Source organism: Thermobia domestica, chromosome 6 (genome assembly GCF_964235325.1).
Source record: "Thermobia domestica chromosome 6, izTheDome1.hap1.1, whole genome shotgun sequence".
Classification (NCBI taxonomy): domain Eukaryota; kingdom Metazoa; phylum Arthropoda; class Insecta; order Zygentoma; family Lepismatidae; genus Thermobia; species Thermobia domestica.
Genome location: NC_137459.1, coordinates 168529015 through 168543380, shown reverse-complemented (window position 1 = coordinate 168543380; position 14366 = coordinate 168529015). Strand labels below are relative to the sequence as shown.

Sequence of the window (14366 nt, the reverse complement as noted above, 5' to 3'; positions counted from 1 at the left end):
ATAGAGAGTCTAGACTTGCTACATCTTTGATTTACAACAGCTTTCAAACGATGTGCTACTTAGCCCCCCTTGCCATTTGAAACTTCTGAGTTGGACCTCACCTGGAACCCTGCGGGTGTCCCTGGGGCAAACTTTTTTACCCTAAAAAGCGTGTCTTTAAAATGATGGGATACATGTTCGTCGAGTTTTCCATCTACCCAACCGTCTCCGAACAAATGACCCGGTTCAAACTATTCTTCCAGCAAATAGCGTTTCCATTACAAAATATGTTCTAAATCACTATAACCCTCCCGGTAGCACGTATAACTTCGGGATTCGTCTAGTTATATCAAATGCAAACACAGTGGTATGATTTAGATCTCAGCGGAAACACTTCGTGAACTTCCCTTGTCAGATTGTATGAGACCAATAATATTACATCTCTAGCCGACTGTAATTCTCTCGCATAATTCGCACCGCACAATTTGAAACATAGTTGTATAAGTAGAGTTTGTCGTACTTTTATTAATGCTTTTATTGCAAACTGCTGAAAACTAATTGTCTCATACTTTCGGCTACTCTGTTTTTGTAACTGCTATTACTAGAATTTTTTCGATATTTTTGAACACTATCATTCTAAAAGTTTGCACGTGTAGTTTACACATACCCTGCATACGAATGAAATATGCTAAATAATATTCATAAATTAATTTAATGACCATGCATACCATATTACCCAACCTGTGATTACCATCATTGCTTCACTAAGACTTTTAAAAACATTAAGTAGGGGCAATCCTTCTGCTCCCAGTTTGCCCAAAGTAATTCCGAGAACGGCAGCAAATACCACCATCCCTAGCATGTTTGTACCATCTTCATATTTTCCTTCAATCTCCCATTTCAGTATATCTGAAAACAGAAATACGAAATTAAGGTGACTTTATACAAGCGAAAATGATCAATAGATGGTAACACATGCCCGTATCTTTCTAATGTATTTTGTAAAGAACAATAATAAAAACTCCCAGACTTTCAATTGTTCATCGTCCTTTGTAGTTCTGACTGGCACCATTGTACAATAGTTTATCACCAGATATTGGTATTTTTGACTCTGAGAAGTATTTCAGAAGAAAATTAACGTATCTATAGTTACTGTATATATTTCTTTCTTTATTTCTTTATTTCTTTACTTTCTTTGTTATGATGTTCCCAATCCATTTTACGTTACATTGTTTCAGTGTAAAACGGACATTGATCTGAATCTGAAACATTGATAAATATATACATAAAATAATCAAAATAATTTAGTCAAATGCATTAGATGAATAGTCAACCTTTGTCCAAAGAAAAAATGAATGCATAATCAGGGGATATTCCGTGTAGATTTACTTTGATATTTTGCTTTCCTTATCATTGACAAAGTATCACTATTGAGAGCATCTTTCTGGAGAAAAAGAATTGTGCTCTCAACAACGAAAACACAAAATATCAAGAAACTACACGGATTATCCCCTAATTATTGATTCAACTTGTCTTTGCACAAAGCTTGAATATTCATATCTCGAATTTATTTTAATTGTTTTGAGCATTGCTACTCCATGAAAAATGCATTGGAAATGGTAACTTGTGGTGCCATCTATTGTTGATAATCGAACCTTTACATTTACCTTAACGCTACAAAAAATCGTGTTTCTTTCCAAATAACGAAATGCAAATATCAGTTTATACCACAAAACAATCATTTCTAACTCTATGTTCTTGGACGACACCTCATCCCTAATAAACCACCCGAACATGCATATGGCGTAGATCGAGCAACCGAGCGCTGACAATGGCAGGCAGCGGTGACAGAATATAACAATATTGATGACGGAGTCGATAGCAATGTAACGAAATAATATAGAAATTTCTCTTCTCCTTGGAAAACGCTGGGTCATGTGTCCGCTTATTTGTAATGAGGAATTTATATACAGAATGCCATCTTTCTAACTTGAGGGGCTTGTGAGATACTCGATTTTTGGCATTGATTCTGACCCCACACATCCCTTGCAATACGCTCTTTAATCAAAATAATGATTGAAATCTAACAGAAGACAAGTGCTAAAAATATCTAAAATTCACTTCAAAGTATTCAGCCATCTTCCCGTGACACGATCACACACAATAGATAACGTTGCTTTCAATGCGGAGCAAAAAAATAAATAAAAATGCCTTTTTACCTTTGAAACGATAATTTTCAAAAACGCTGAGATACGTTTCCGCTTATTTTTATATGCCGAGTTTCATCTCTCTAACTTCAGGTTCATGTGATATTCTATTCTAAGCAAAACATTTAAATCCCTATTCTATTCTGGGCACCTTCGCTCTTTCATGCAACAGTACATACTGTGTTCTTTCTCTTTTCTAGAACAGAATATTCAAAATTGTTGAAATCTGTTCCCTTAATTTTGTTTAAGAATTTAAATACCAACTTTTACATCTCCAACTTTAGTGAACTGTCACATTGGGCACTCCCTTAATAAACAAAGGAATATTTGGATATTATAGAAATGAACTCCAGTATCATCGAAGTATAACTTGCAATATTTATTTATTTATTGTTAATATTAATTTTTAAGAGATATAAAATTCCAAAACAAATAAAAATCCCTAATTTCATACCAATCGTGAAACAATTTTTAATTTACTAGAGCATGTTGCCGCAGACGACGGAAGCAAACTGCCTAACAATCAGCTGCAAGTTAAGTGTAATTTTAGTATAATTCTTTCTGAATTCGTCCAATACATGAAAGAAAACAATTCTGGTATGGCTACAGAAGAAAAATCTGAAAAGAAATGTAAATTCAAGACTGATAAATAATGATTACTTTTTAAAATGTTAACAAAAAACAACCAATGTTTAAATATATATTTAATATATTGTATTGTGATTTATATTGAGAATTTATTAAATTTCGTAATTTGTAGTCAGTGTACTGAAATCTTACATTTATATTATTAGGCATAATTATAAAATTTGAATCGTATTAGAGAATAAGTCAACGGAAAATTGACATCCTTAGCCAGAAACTACGTCTTAATGTGGTAACCGAACCACTATTTAATTTTTTTATCTGAGGCTTAGCATCTTTACCAGGATTGAACCCGAGATCATACTCACAGAATTCAAGTGTGTGAGCCACTTGTTACGACAATGCACATATATTATGAGAAGTAGAAAAGGCAAAAATGTATTGAAATGAGGGGAAGCCAGCGAAGAGGTGAGTAGGAATAAATCCCTACTGTAAGGAATTGCCAACTTGGCATGAATCATAAGGACTGCGACTAAGCCTCACATTTACTAGAATCAACGAATTGGTCGCAGAAAAGAAAGAAAGAAAGGAAAACGAAAACAACCGTTCGAATGCCAAAAGTTTACGTGATTACGTGATGTAAAGTCAGAGAAAAATCAATTTTCACAAAAATGAAGTGCTTTCCTCATTTAATAGCTATTGTTTTGCAGTGTAAAAATGCACTTGCACTCTGAAAAAAAATAGAACAAATCAATAACAGTTAGAAGCATACAAGGTCGTAATTCACGAAAATAACGAACCAGTGACGTCCAAAGATAATTCTGGCCACACTCGGGAAACATTCAAGTTATTAAACTCACGGTACAGGAAATGAGTTCGAAAAGAAAGGTTGAAAAAAAATATTTTCTTTTGGCAGATAGCATTTGATTGTTGTCCCAAAACAATATAAATTAGAATTTGTACATTTTAATAATCAATTGAAGGGGATGAGAAGCGAAGAGATATATGTGTATTTTCTCAACATGTATTGTAGAGAAAAGTGATTCAAGGTGGGTGTTCTCTGTAACTCTAAATTTTGAGGGAATGTTTTATTGAATGCCGCTACATGACTGACAAAGCGCAGTTTTTATGTCTTCCACTTTTACTTTTATATGTTGCTTTCTTATGAGCATATATATATATATATATATATATATATATATATATATATATATATATATATATGTGTGTGTGTGTATGGGTGATTCTCCAGAAAAGTGTACCTTTGATGTAACTCAAGCTTATTTGATTAATTAGGATATTGTAGCATTCAATTTTTCCCTGAAATAAATTTTGACAACTTGTGCGTCCTACGCCGATATATACATTTGGAAATTTTCTCTCATATTTTAGTAATTTTTCTCCGAAATCAAAAATGTCAGCTTCATGGCTTGTAACCGGACACGTTTTTATCTATTACTTTGTATGTACAGTATTTGCATCTAGAACCAAAAATACGTTCATTTCTTGTTTTACTGTAGTGGCAGATATAAAGAAAAAGAGAATGTCCATCGGTATGATATTTTTACCTGGTGTGGTTTTTCAGTTATTTAATGTTGAATAGCTGTAAATGAGTTGTGTGTCAGCTCCATGACAAAATAATACTTTTTGTATGTTAATGCTCTACCAACATTCACATGACATGTGATACTTGCTTGAGAAGAAGCAGCCATTTTGTTTGCAGTATAGTTTAGAAGTGCATGGTTCCTGCTGCTGGTTCCTGCGTTTTATGCACGTTTGCGTAAATTTCAGATATGTCTCATTCAGATTCCGTCAACTCCATGGTATTTAGAAAAATGTACTGTTAGTTAATAACAATATATATTGTGTTGTATTCTATTATAGTAGAAAGAAACTTAAAAAAATATGAATTAATAATATTCGTAATCGAAAACCTAATTTCAAAAAAAAAAAAAAAAAAAAGCTCAAAAAATACTATTGTCATCTCCATGGTTGTCAGCTCCATAGCACTTCATGGGCAGTAGCTTCGCATGGGACTGACTTTTCTACTTCTCAAATGCACGTTATCAATAACATATTTGTCTATTTTTATAAACAGATACACGGGTGTAGTTTGGAGGGAACATTAGCGTATGCTCGTCTCTTTCACAAGGATGGCCATCCCGTATTTTGTCAAGGGGAAACTCTTAAATTGTATATCATAAGTAGTGAACTTGACAAAAGTTCTGATGAAAGCAGAAATTGTTTAGGTGCATTCAATCACTTTCTGTAAGAATATGTATAAACAAACTATGAATAAAAAGAATATAAAATGAGCAATGAGTGTAAGACAGTGATGTAACACCCTCCCATGTAATCGCTGACTGGCGAAGCTCCAAAGTCTTACGATCATTTCAATAAACTTAACTTGGGTTGAATTACAAACAATTAAGTATGTACTGTATTAATATGTATTCAACACTAATAGGCTTAGTCTTCATGTGATAGATATGATTGATGTGCGAGAGACGGAAGTCTGTTACGTCTTTGATTTATTTGTAGAAATTTAATACAAAGTTTACTTAGAAAGATTGAAAATTATTCTACTATCATAAAGGAACAAACTGATACTTAACGAAGTTACACACCTTGTTTCTTTGTTGAATGTGAAAAGTTGACAATGCTCTTCAAGAGAGGAGGGGTAAGAAAAAGCAGGCAGAACAAGTAAGAGGGGACTGTATCAAGAATGATCCTATTAACGTATGCCAATTTATTGGATCGAAATCCGGACGTCAACATACACAATTTATATCCACACATAGCTCATGTAATAATAACCATGTTAGCATGGGGGCAATTTAGAATGCATTCTCATAACGAAACTTAACCATTTAATTTTAGGTAGATCGATTAATTTGTTAAGATGAATAGTTTCGATTGCATAAATAAAACTAGAGATATCAGATTAGACAATTACCCAAAACTGGTGCTTGGCCTTATAACAAAATCGATAATAACTGCCATATTAAATTAGAAGTTAGATTTTGATGTGAATGAAATTGGTAATGAAGTCGAATAATAGAAGTGTGTTATCAATCCGTGACCACCATGTACTCACCACGATTTTAATCAGAGAAGATATAAGAGGTCGAACCTTTCTCTGTGATGGTCACTTCAAAATTCTCTCGAGTTCACTACTTTTTTTCACCTATCTTTTCTTCCTAGTTTTTGGTAGCATCATTTATTCCGCTTACAATTATACTTTCAAGAATTTCCTCATGACTCGAAATAGGAAGTGTTTGTTATTTAGTTGACACATTGCTGCATAACATAAGTTATATTTACTATTAAAAAGAATGTTTTTATCCACACATAGTTTTGAGTTGTTACGAGACTTCCTTAATTACTCTACACATGTGAACGACCTAACAGCACCAGATTGAGAATTGAGTTTTTATTTCCATTTAAAATATGAAAATTTACAATATATTAATATCAAGAGTAATAAAATATTATTTGCCTTTTACCAATTAACTTCAGGCATATTACATTATACTGTACGAAAAAGGGAGAGGAAGGAAAGAGAGAGGTATGGCCGGCATTGGCAATCAGATAAAATTAAAAGTCACAACTGATTTAAAGTCACACCGAGAAAAAGGACTCGTAGAAAGAAATGGATACAGTATAGTCGAGAGCACCGTGATCAGACTAAAGCCGTATCCAAGTTTTGTATTGACAGTGCATTGTCTATCTCGGATAATGAAGTAGATGGAATGGGACATGAGGTTCCTCTTAATATGGGCTTGTCTCAAGTTTCAGTACAGAAGCAATCAAACCAAACGGTTGACCAGCCGACAAGACTTCACGAAACATTGTCGAATCATTTTACCCTTCCGAACGTAATGCATCCGAAATCTCTGAGAATGTTTGGAAAAGTTCCTCTGAAGCATAATCTCAAAATTCCAGGGAAGCAGCAGCTGAAAGAAGAAAGAAAAAGGAGAAAATGGTTTATTGAGAAAATAAAGTTTTGAAAAAAGATAGAGATATTATATATGAAATGGAAAACAAGATATTTTCGAGAGATGAAGAAGAGAAATCAAGTCAATGGACACACCTCGTACAATTGTTACGAACATGTTGCGCGAGTCTAATGTTAGCGAAGTAGTTCGGAAAACCTTATTTACTGGTGAAGTATTGAAAGCACAATATTGCTCAAATTTTAAAAATGTCGGTCGAAGGAACATTTACGGAAATGCTTTTTTCAGTCTACGTTTGGTACAGATGCACTAAAATCTTCAAATGCATACTTGAAGATTATATGCTTTTATGTATATTATGTAATAATCATCAAACATGCTTTTATGATATTGAGGCCAAAGTTGAGTAAAGATTGATAGAAATGTTTGAAATCATTCAGCTCGGTGCTGACAATGGTAAGCACAATGGCGCAGTATGTCAGCTCAATGGCTAACTGCGTCAACTCCATGGAATGGTAAAACAGAAACGTTTTTAAAACTAGAAAATTTATAAAGATTGATTATGCCCCGTAACTAATCTTCGAACAGTGTCTTATAACATTGGTTATATCGGAAGAAGAAGAAAGAATCTTGACTTTTACAAAAAAGAAGTAAAAATCAATCTTAAAACAACACTTTCTAGGAGAATCACTCATGTATATATATATATATATATATATATATATATATATATATATATATATATATATATATATATATATATATATATATATATCAGAGTAAATAGTTCCTTTATTAAGTAGTTGATAATAATACAACTTTAATAAAGAACAAAGCCTTTGCATGATAGTTTTGTTATTCAATGATCAAATAACTCAAAATCAAGACATATGTTACTGGTGATAATTTCACGTACCACTGCTGCGACCAGTAATGTCAACCTGTAAATTTATAAAATCCCATCTCTAGTGAAAAAGAAACCACCCGAAAAATTCCATTCATCTCTTTCGGAAAAATTAATGTCAAAAATCCCACAAAATGGAATTTTTCTCGCATCAGTGGCTGCGATTACAACAGCAACAACTACTTCTACTACTATTACTACTGCTACTCCTAATAATAATAATAATAATAATAATAATAATAATAATAATAATAATAATAATAATAATAATAATAATAATAAAAAAGTAATGCTGCGCACTGTAGTTGTAAGCTGAAACTTTTTTAATTATTAATTTGACATTTACATCGCCTTACTCTTTATAACTTCTATTCCAACTAATAGCAGTAATTGTTAACTTTTTTTTTAAATCACGTCTTGTTTCATGCAAGTAAGACTTTTGTTTCTTACTACGTACACTTATTGTGGAATATATTTTGAAAACTGAGGTGGATACATTCACTTTTTCATTCTTGACTGATTATAAACGCAAACATAATATACGATATATTGTATAAAAACTAGTACAATTTTTACTGAATTTATCGCAGAAGTTGCTTTTTAAATCGTGGACGAGTGAGAGGGATAAATTCTTCCCAATTCCAAAGTTTGCTCAAAATAATATGTTATAATATTTTTGTATTTTATGTATATATATATTTAAAGATTTCCAGTGAATGAAACTAAACACACACAAAAAAGGTAGAAACAGCAATTAGCTATAAGGTATGTTAAATTGGTACTATTTTGTGTATGACAAACATTAAAGGTGAAATGAGCAGACATCACATGACATGCGTAATGTTTCCGTGATATCCTAGATCTTATTTACTTATACCTTTTGAGGTTGCAATAATGTTAAAACGCATTCATCTCGTTTATTGTCCAATATAAAATTTAAATGCTCGTAATTCTAGAAATTTTTGATTTAGTAGAATCACTATTGCATATTAAATTGTAAATCTACAGAATTACTGTTTAGCAGTTGGTTTATGCTGAACCAGTCATTATTTGATGGTTTTTGTTAATATCAGAACATACCTACGCATATCTTTTTTATGTTAATAGGCAGTAGAAGTAAAAATCTGATGCACTTGCACCTACCAGAAATTGGTTCAGATTGAAAATTACTGGCCCTCTTATGCTAGAAGTCCAGTAGTTTTCGGCACACATATGGCTACAAGCTTGTATTATTTTGTGATTTTGTAGTTATTAATTTTATTTATCACGCCCATATTGTAAACGTTAGGTGTAAGAAATGTAATTAGGCCTATGTCTATTTTGAAAGCATGTAATGATTTTTCCTTTAAGTATTTATACTATTTTATGTGTGTCGACAACTAATCAATCTATACATTAGATAGTTTATTTGTGTATAATTGTTTTTCCTTATGGTGGATTACATTATAATGGTGCTAACGTTAATTATACCATATCTATCTTATCACTTTACTTAGAGATGTGGCATCTGTAGAAGTATGTTCATTACAAAGTACTCTTTCTTTTTGAATTACTAAATTTTATACGTAAATTTTCTAAGTATTGGTCCCCACGTTCCTGCTCTTCTCATAAACTTTCCTTCGTCCACAAAAATATAAATATGAACAATTTTGCATTTATTGCTATTGTTTATTCTAGACTATACCATACACTTATCGCCTCATGTGTTTATAAGAAACAATATGGCGATCACCATGGTAACAGAGGGGAAATAACATCACCGTTTCAGTTTATATCGCGAAACTTATTTATAAACTTAATAGTGGCTACGTTTAAGATAACTGTGATGCATATCCAATTTAACCTTTAACACGAGAAAAAAATGTACAATTCATGTGGACTAGAGGATACATTCTGTAACAGTTTGCGTCAATGCAGAGCAAAATTTGCGATTTAGTTTGCGATAATCGTCACAGTAATCATAATGGTCTCTTGCATTTTTTTACGTTGCGTTGAGGTACGCAGAATTTTGTGATTATGGTACATAATGACTCCTAGATAAGAATTTGTAGGTTATTAAATTCTAAACCTGGTTGTTCTATATTCAATAAAATAGAACATTGCGTATCAAAAGGTTTCCGCTAGTGAATTCGCCGATAATATATTATGTTACATTAAGACTGGAGCAATCGGTCCAATCATTGTCGCAGCACTAGTTACAGACCTTATGTGATTATTATGCTAATCATACATATAACAGTACCCTACTGCATTTTCTCATCATTTCTATTAGAGCTGCATTTGGACAACGCAGTTTTCAAAGTCAATAATAATAATAATAATAATAATAATAATAATAATAATAATAATAATAATAATAATAATAATAATAATAATAATAATAATAATAATAATAAATACCTAATAACATCAACGAAATAATAACGCCTAAATGAGTTGACTGATTTCTATTTAAAATGAAATAACAAAGAAATTTATAAAAATGAATTGGTATAGGATTTACTTTAAAAGAATAAGACAATGACTGCTATGAGAAGTTCCTTTTTTTTTAGGTTAAGCCCCCTTGGACCAAATAAACAACACAGGGCGCTTATGAAAACAGTAATAGTGGTAATGGTTAATTAGTCGATTTTTCGAAAATCCATCATAGAGTTTAATGCTTTCTAGTCCAATCAGTGGTATTAACTGACAAATATTATTCAGTTCAACTTTTTTTCCCTTCAATGAACATGTGATCTGCGTTGCGTATTGTGAAACAACAGTAGATTTCCAAATTACGGGTTTAGTATTATATCAGAAAGTGATAGAACAATAACTTCAGATTGCAATAGGGGGAAAAGGTCGAAGATGGAATTTGTTCTTCAGACGCTGAATAGATATGAAAGCAGTCTCTCTACCTATTGCAGTTTTTGATTTAAGAGGATCTGAGTTGAAACCGGAAGTTATATACATTGTAAGAATTTTGAAGTTTTTCTATAAAGATAAGGGAGAAAATAGAACCTGTTTCTGGAAAACTGAATAAGGGGACTACTTCCAGCTATCTGTCATCGTGTTTCTTCATGGCGATTAATGTAGAAACTTTATAATAAAATGTATTACACGTTAAATTTACATAGGATAAAAATAAGAACATTTATGTTGACTAAAGGAACTACGTTCTAATAGTAATGGGGATGTTATTATGGCTGATAGTGATTTCCTGAACACTAGAATATCAGTTTTTTTCACGTTTACAAAATTTTACGGATCAATGTAAGAAGTGGTTTGCACTGGGGAGGAATCACATCTTATTTTTGTTTAAGTTAGAAAGTTGTCTATCCCCCACGCGTGATATATACAATAATTAAAAAAAAAAAAAAAAAAAAAACTGGACGACATGAATAACAGAAACACTTAAGAAAATAGAATCACTCAGTAGTGATGAGCGCAAGAGTCTTGGTCTTGCAGTTTTTGCAAGTCTTGCATGCAAGACCAAGACCAAGACCAAGACTATACCTGCAAGACCAAAACCAAGACCAAGACTCTTGCGCAAGAGTCTTGCACAAGTACCGGCACTACTTGAATTTTTTTTTTATAGAATGTAAAAAAGAAGGAGATGAATTTCTTGGCCTCAGTAAAAATGCTGCTGGAGTGTATGTGTTCCCAGTAGTTTATGCAATCCGTGTGAGTCGATCTGCCCTGTAGCATATCGCTACAGTATGTCGCTTTATGAATTGTTTGTTCGCGTTTTCTGTAGATATTGCTCGTTTTCAAGCCACTCAGGTGCCATCTTGCGCCATGTGAGCTTTTTTGGTGGACAAACACTGTGCACGTGGATTTTCTCGGCGTTTTCCCGTTTCCTCCTACTTTCTTCGTTCCACCATTTCAGTCATTTCTCATCATTACCGTCTCCCTTAGCCTTGGAGAATAATCGTGGGACGTTAAACTAGATACTTCATTTCATTTCAAAGCATATTAGTGGTGTTCTTCCAAAACTAAAGTAAAATGTCGTAATGAACATCGGTAATACCGTATACCATAGGTGTCGACTACATGGATATGACCTTGCTCCGAGACTCAAGCATCCGTTGAAAACTTTTAATGTGTGCCCATAAAATTGGTATCAAAATAACATTTTCACGACATTGACACAAACTTAGTGCATGTGACCGCAAGTTTGATTTCATGGGAGGATGCTTATACGTTGAATAATTGTTTATCAATATAACTTTTAGCCTCCTTAGGTATACGGCACATCGAGGATTGAACGATATAACCAGACCCGCAACCAGAGGGGGGCTAGAGAGGCCTTGCCCTAACCTTTTCGTGACCCCTTCAGACATCAGTACAAAAATCACAATTAAGATATTTTTAAGGAAATTTTTAATGACTTGCCCCCCTAACATATTCGTGCCCCCCGCCAAACCTCTGTCGCTGGTTTCGGACCTGGATATAACATTATACTATTATCTATATTATAAAATTGAAAGTGACTATTTTTGTGACTCCTAATCTCTTGAACCACCCGACCGATCTCGATCAAATTTGAACATAGATGAGGTTTGGGCCTGGAAGGGTTTTCATCATTTCACTTTGACGGTAAAACTTAGGGGAGGGGATAAGGGGAAGTTATAAGATAATAAATAAATAAAACTTTATAACTCTTGAACCAAACGACAAATCTCGATCAAATTTTTAACATAGATAAGGTTCAAGCCTGGTATGTTATCTGTCAGTTCACTTTGACGGAGCAACGTAGAGGAGAAGGAGGAGAGGTAGATGTACAAAAATCAATATAAATAAGAATAAAAGTGACTAAGTTTGTAACTTAATAACTCTTGAACCGATCTCAATCAAATTTTTAACATGTATGAGGTTCGGTCCAGGAAAGTTTTTTAGAGTTTGTTTCAGTCAGTGTTGGGCAAATTTCCATTGAATTAACAATTAACAATTAATCTGTAAATTTAATTGTTAATTGCAATTAACAATTGAAATAAGTAATGGTTAATTGTTAATTGCAGTTGGCCATTGAAAAAGGAGAATCAATTGCAATTGATCAATTGATTGAAAGTAATTGCAGTGGAAAGTAATTGCAATTGAATTCTGTAATTCAATTGCAATTGAAATTAATTGGCAATTGATTCAATTGCAATTGATTTCCACAGCAATTACTTTCAATTGATTGATCAATTGCAATTGATTTTCACTGATTAATTTTCAACACTGTAGTTCAGAGAGGGCGTGGGGCAATGAAAACTTTAGCCACGACCAATTGACTCACCCTCCGTCGTGACCCACGACCCACCGTGACCCACTCTGACCCACCACCCACCATAAACCACTCTTACCCACTGTGACCCACAGACCCACCAAAACCCATTGTCATCAACTCTGACCCATGATTCACGCCCTCTTCTCTACTGACTAAAGAGTTTAAACTTGTAATAAAACATGCCTATAAAATTATCACTCATCGGAGTTTGAATTTCAACGATCAATCGCTCAAGCACCGCACTAATACAATAACGGTGGATCTGACCTTTCTAATATAAATAAAATAGAGTTTGTTCGTGTGTCTGTCTGTCTATCTTTGTGCGGCCTGTGGACCGAAACTTTTCAAAATTTGGTCACGGGTAGCTTGGTCTAGGCCCCAGACCAAGACGAAGAGTTTTTTTTTTAATTCCTTACTAGGGGGTCTCCAGGGGACGTTTACCGGGACCGGCCTGGGGACCAGAAAAGTTGACCGAGAGGTATCAAATTTTGGTCAAAGATACCTTGGTCCAGGTCCCACACCAAGGCAAAGCGTTTTCAACAAAATTCGAACCAGGGGGTCTCAGGGGGGCGTTTACCGGGACATGTAAAAGTAGAACGATATCAGTGTCGTTTTCATAGTTTTCGCGGTCGCTGAGATCAATGGTGAAACTCCGATCGCATTAACTTCCAAATTCACAGTATTCGGCTGCGGACCGTGTGTCAACAGGGGAAGGGGGGATATTGAAACGTAAAAGTAATCCAAAACGACCGATATTAGTGTCAAATCCATAGTTTTCGCGGTTGCTGATATCAATGGCGACACTACCATTAGCGATGACTTTCGAATTCATCCACCGTTGTATGCGGGCCTTGGGTCACCAGAGGGAGGAATTCCGAGAGATGTAAAAATAATCGAAAATGACCGATATTAATGTCAAATCCATAGTTTTCGGGATAGCTGAGCTCAATGGTGAAACTCAAGACCGCGTTTACTTTCATATTTAGCCCCCATCAGCTAAGAAAGGGGGGCATTATAAAGGGGATCACGAGACATGTACAAATAATCCACAATGACGAGTGTCAAATCCGTAGTTTTCGCGGTGGCTGAGATCAATGGTGATACTTCCATTAGCGATGATTTTCAAATTTAGCCACCATTGTATGCGGGCCGGGAGTCACCGGGGGTGAGGAATTGCGAGACATGTAAAAATAATGGAAAGTGACCGATATTAGTGTCAAATCCATAGTTTTCGCAGTCACTGAGATGAATGGTGATACTTCCACAGGCGTTGACTTCCAAATACAGTCCCCATCGGCTGTGGGCCAGAGGCATTGTTTTTTTTTTCAAAATTGGAAACAGAGGATTATAGGGACTTTTACCGGCATATGTAAAAAGTAGTAGAAAATGGCAGATGTTAGTGTCACATTCATAGTTTTCGCGGTATTGGTTTGGGGTTGGTGGGGGCCAGAGGAGATTTTTTCACAATACGAACCAAGGGGGTC

The 14366-nt window shown here is 34.1% G+C and overlaps 1 protein-coding gene across 1 annotated transcript in view; it reads right to left on the bottom strand.

The window, feature by feature from the left end:
• The window catches only part of LOC145687734 (excitatory amino acid transporter 3-like), a 78531-nt gene that overhangs the window by 44556 nt on the left and 19609 nt on the right, over positions 1-14366 (bottom strand). The window contains exon 4 of the mRNA XM_081761185.1: positions 708-888. Within this exon, the coding sequence (XP_081617311.1) occupies positions 708-888 (181 nt within the window). The remainder of the gene's footprint in view (positions 1-707; positions 889-14366) is intronic.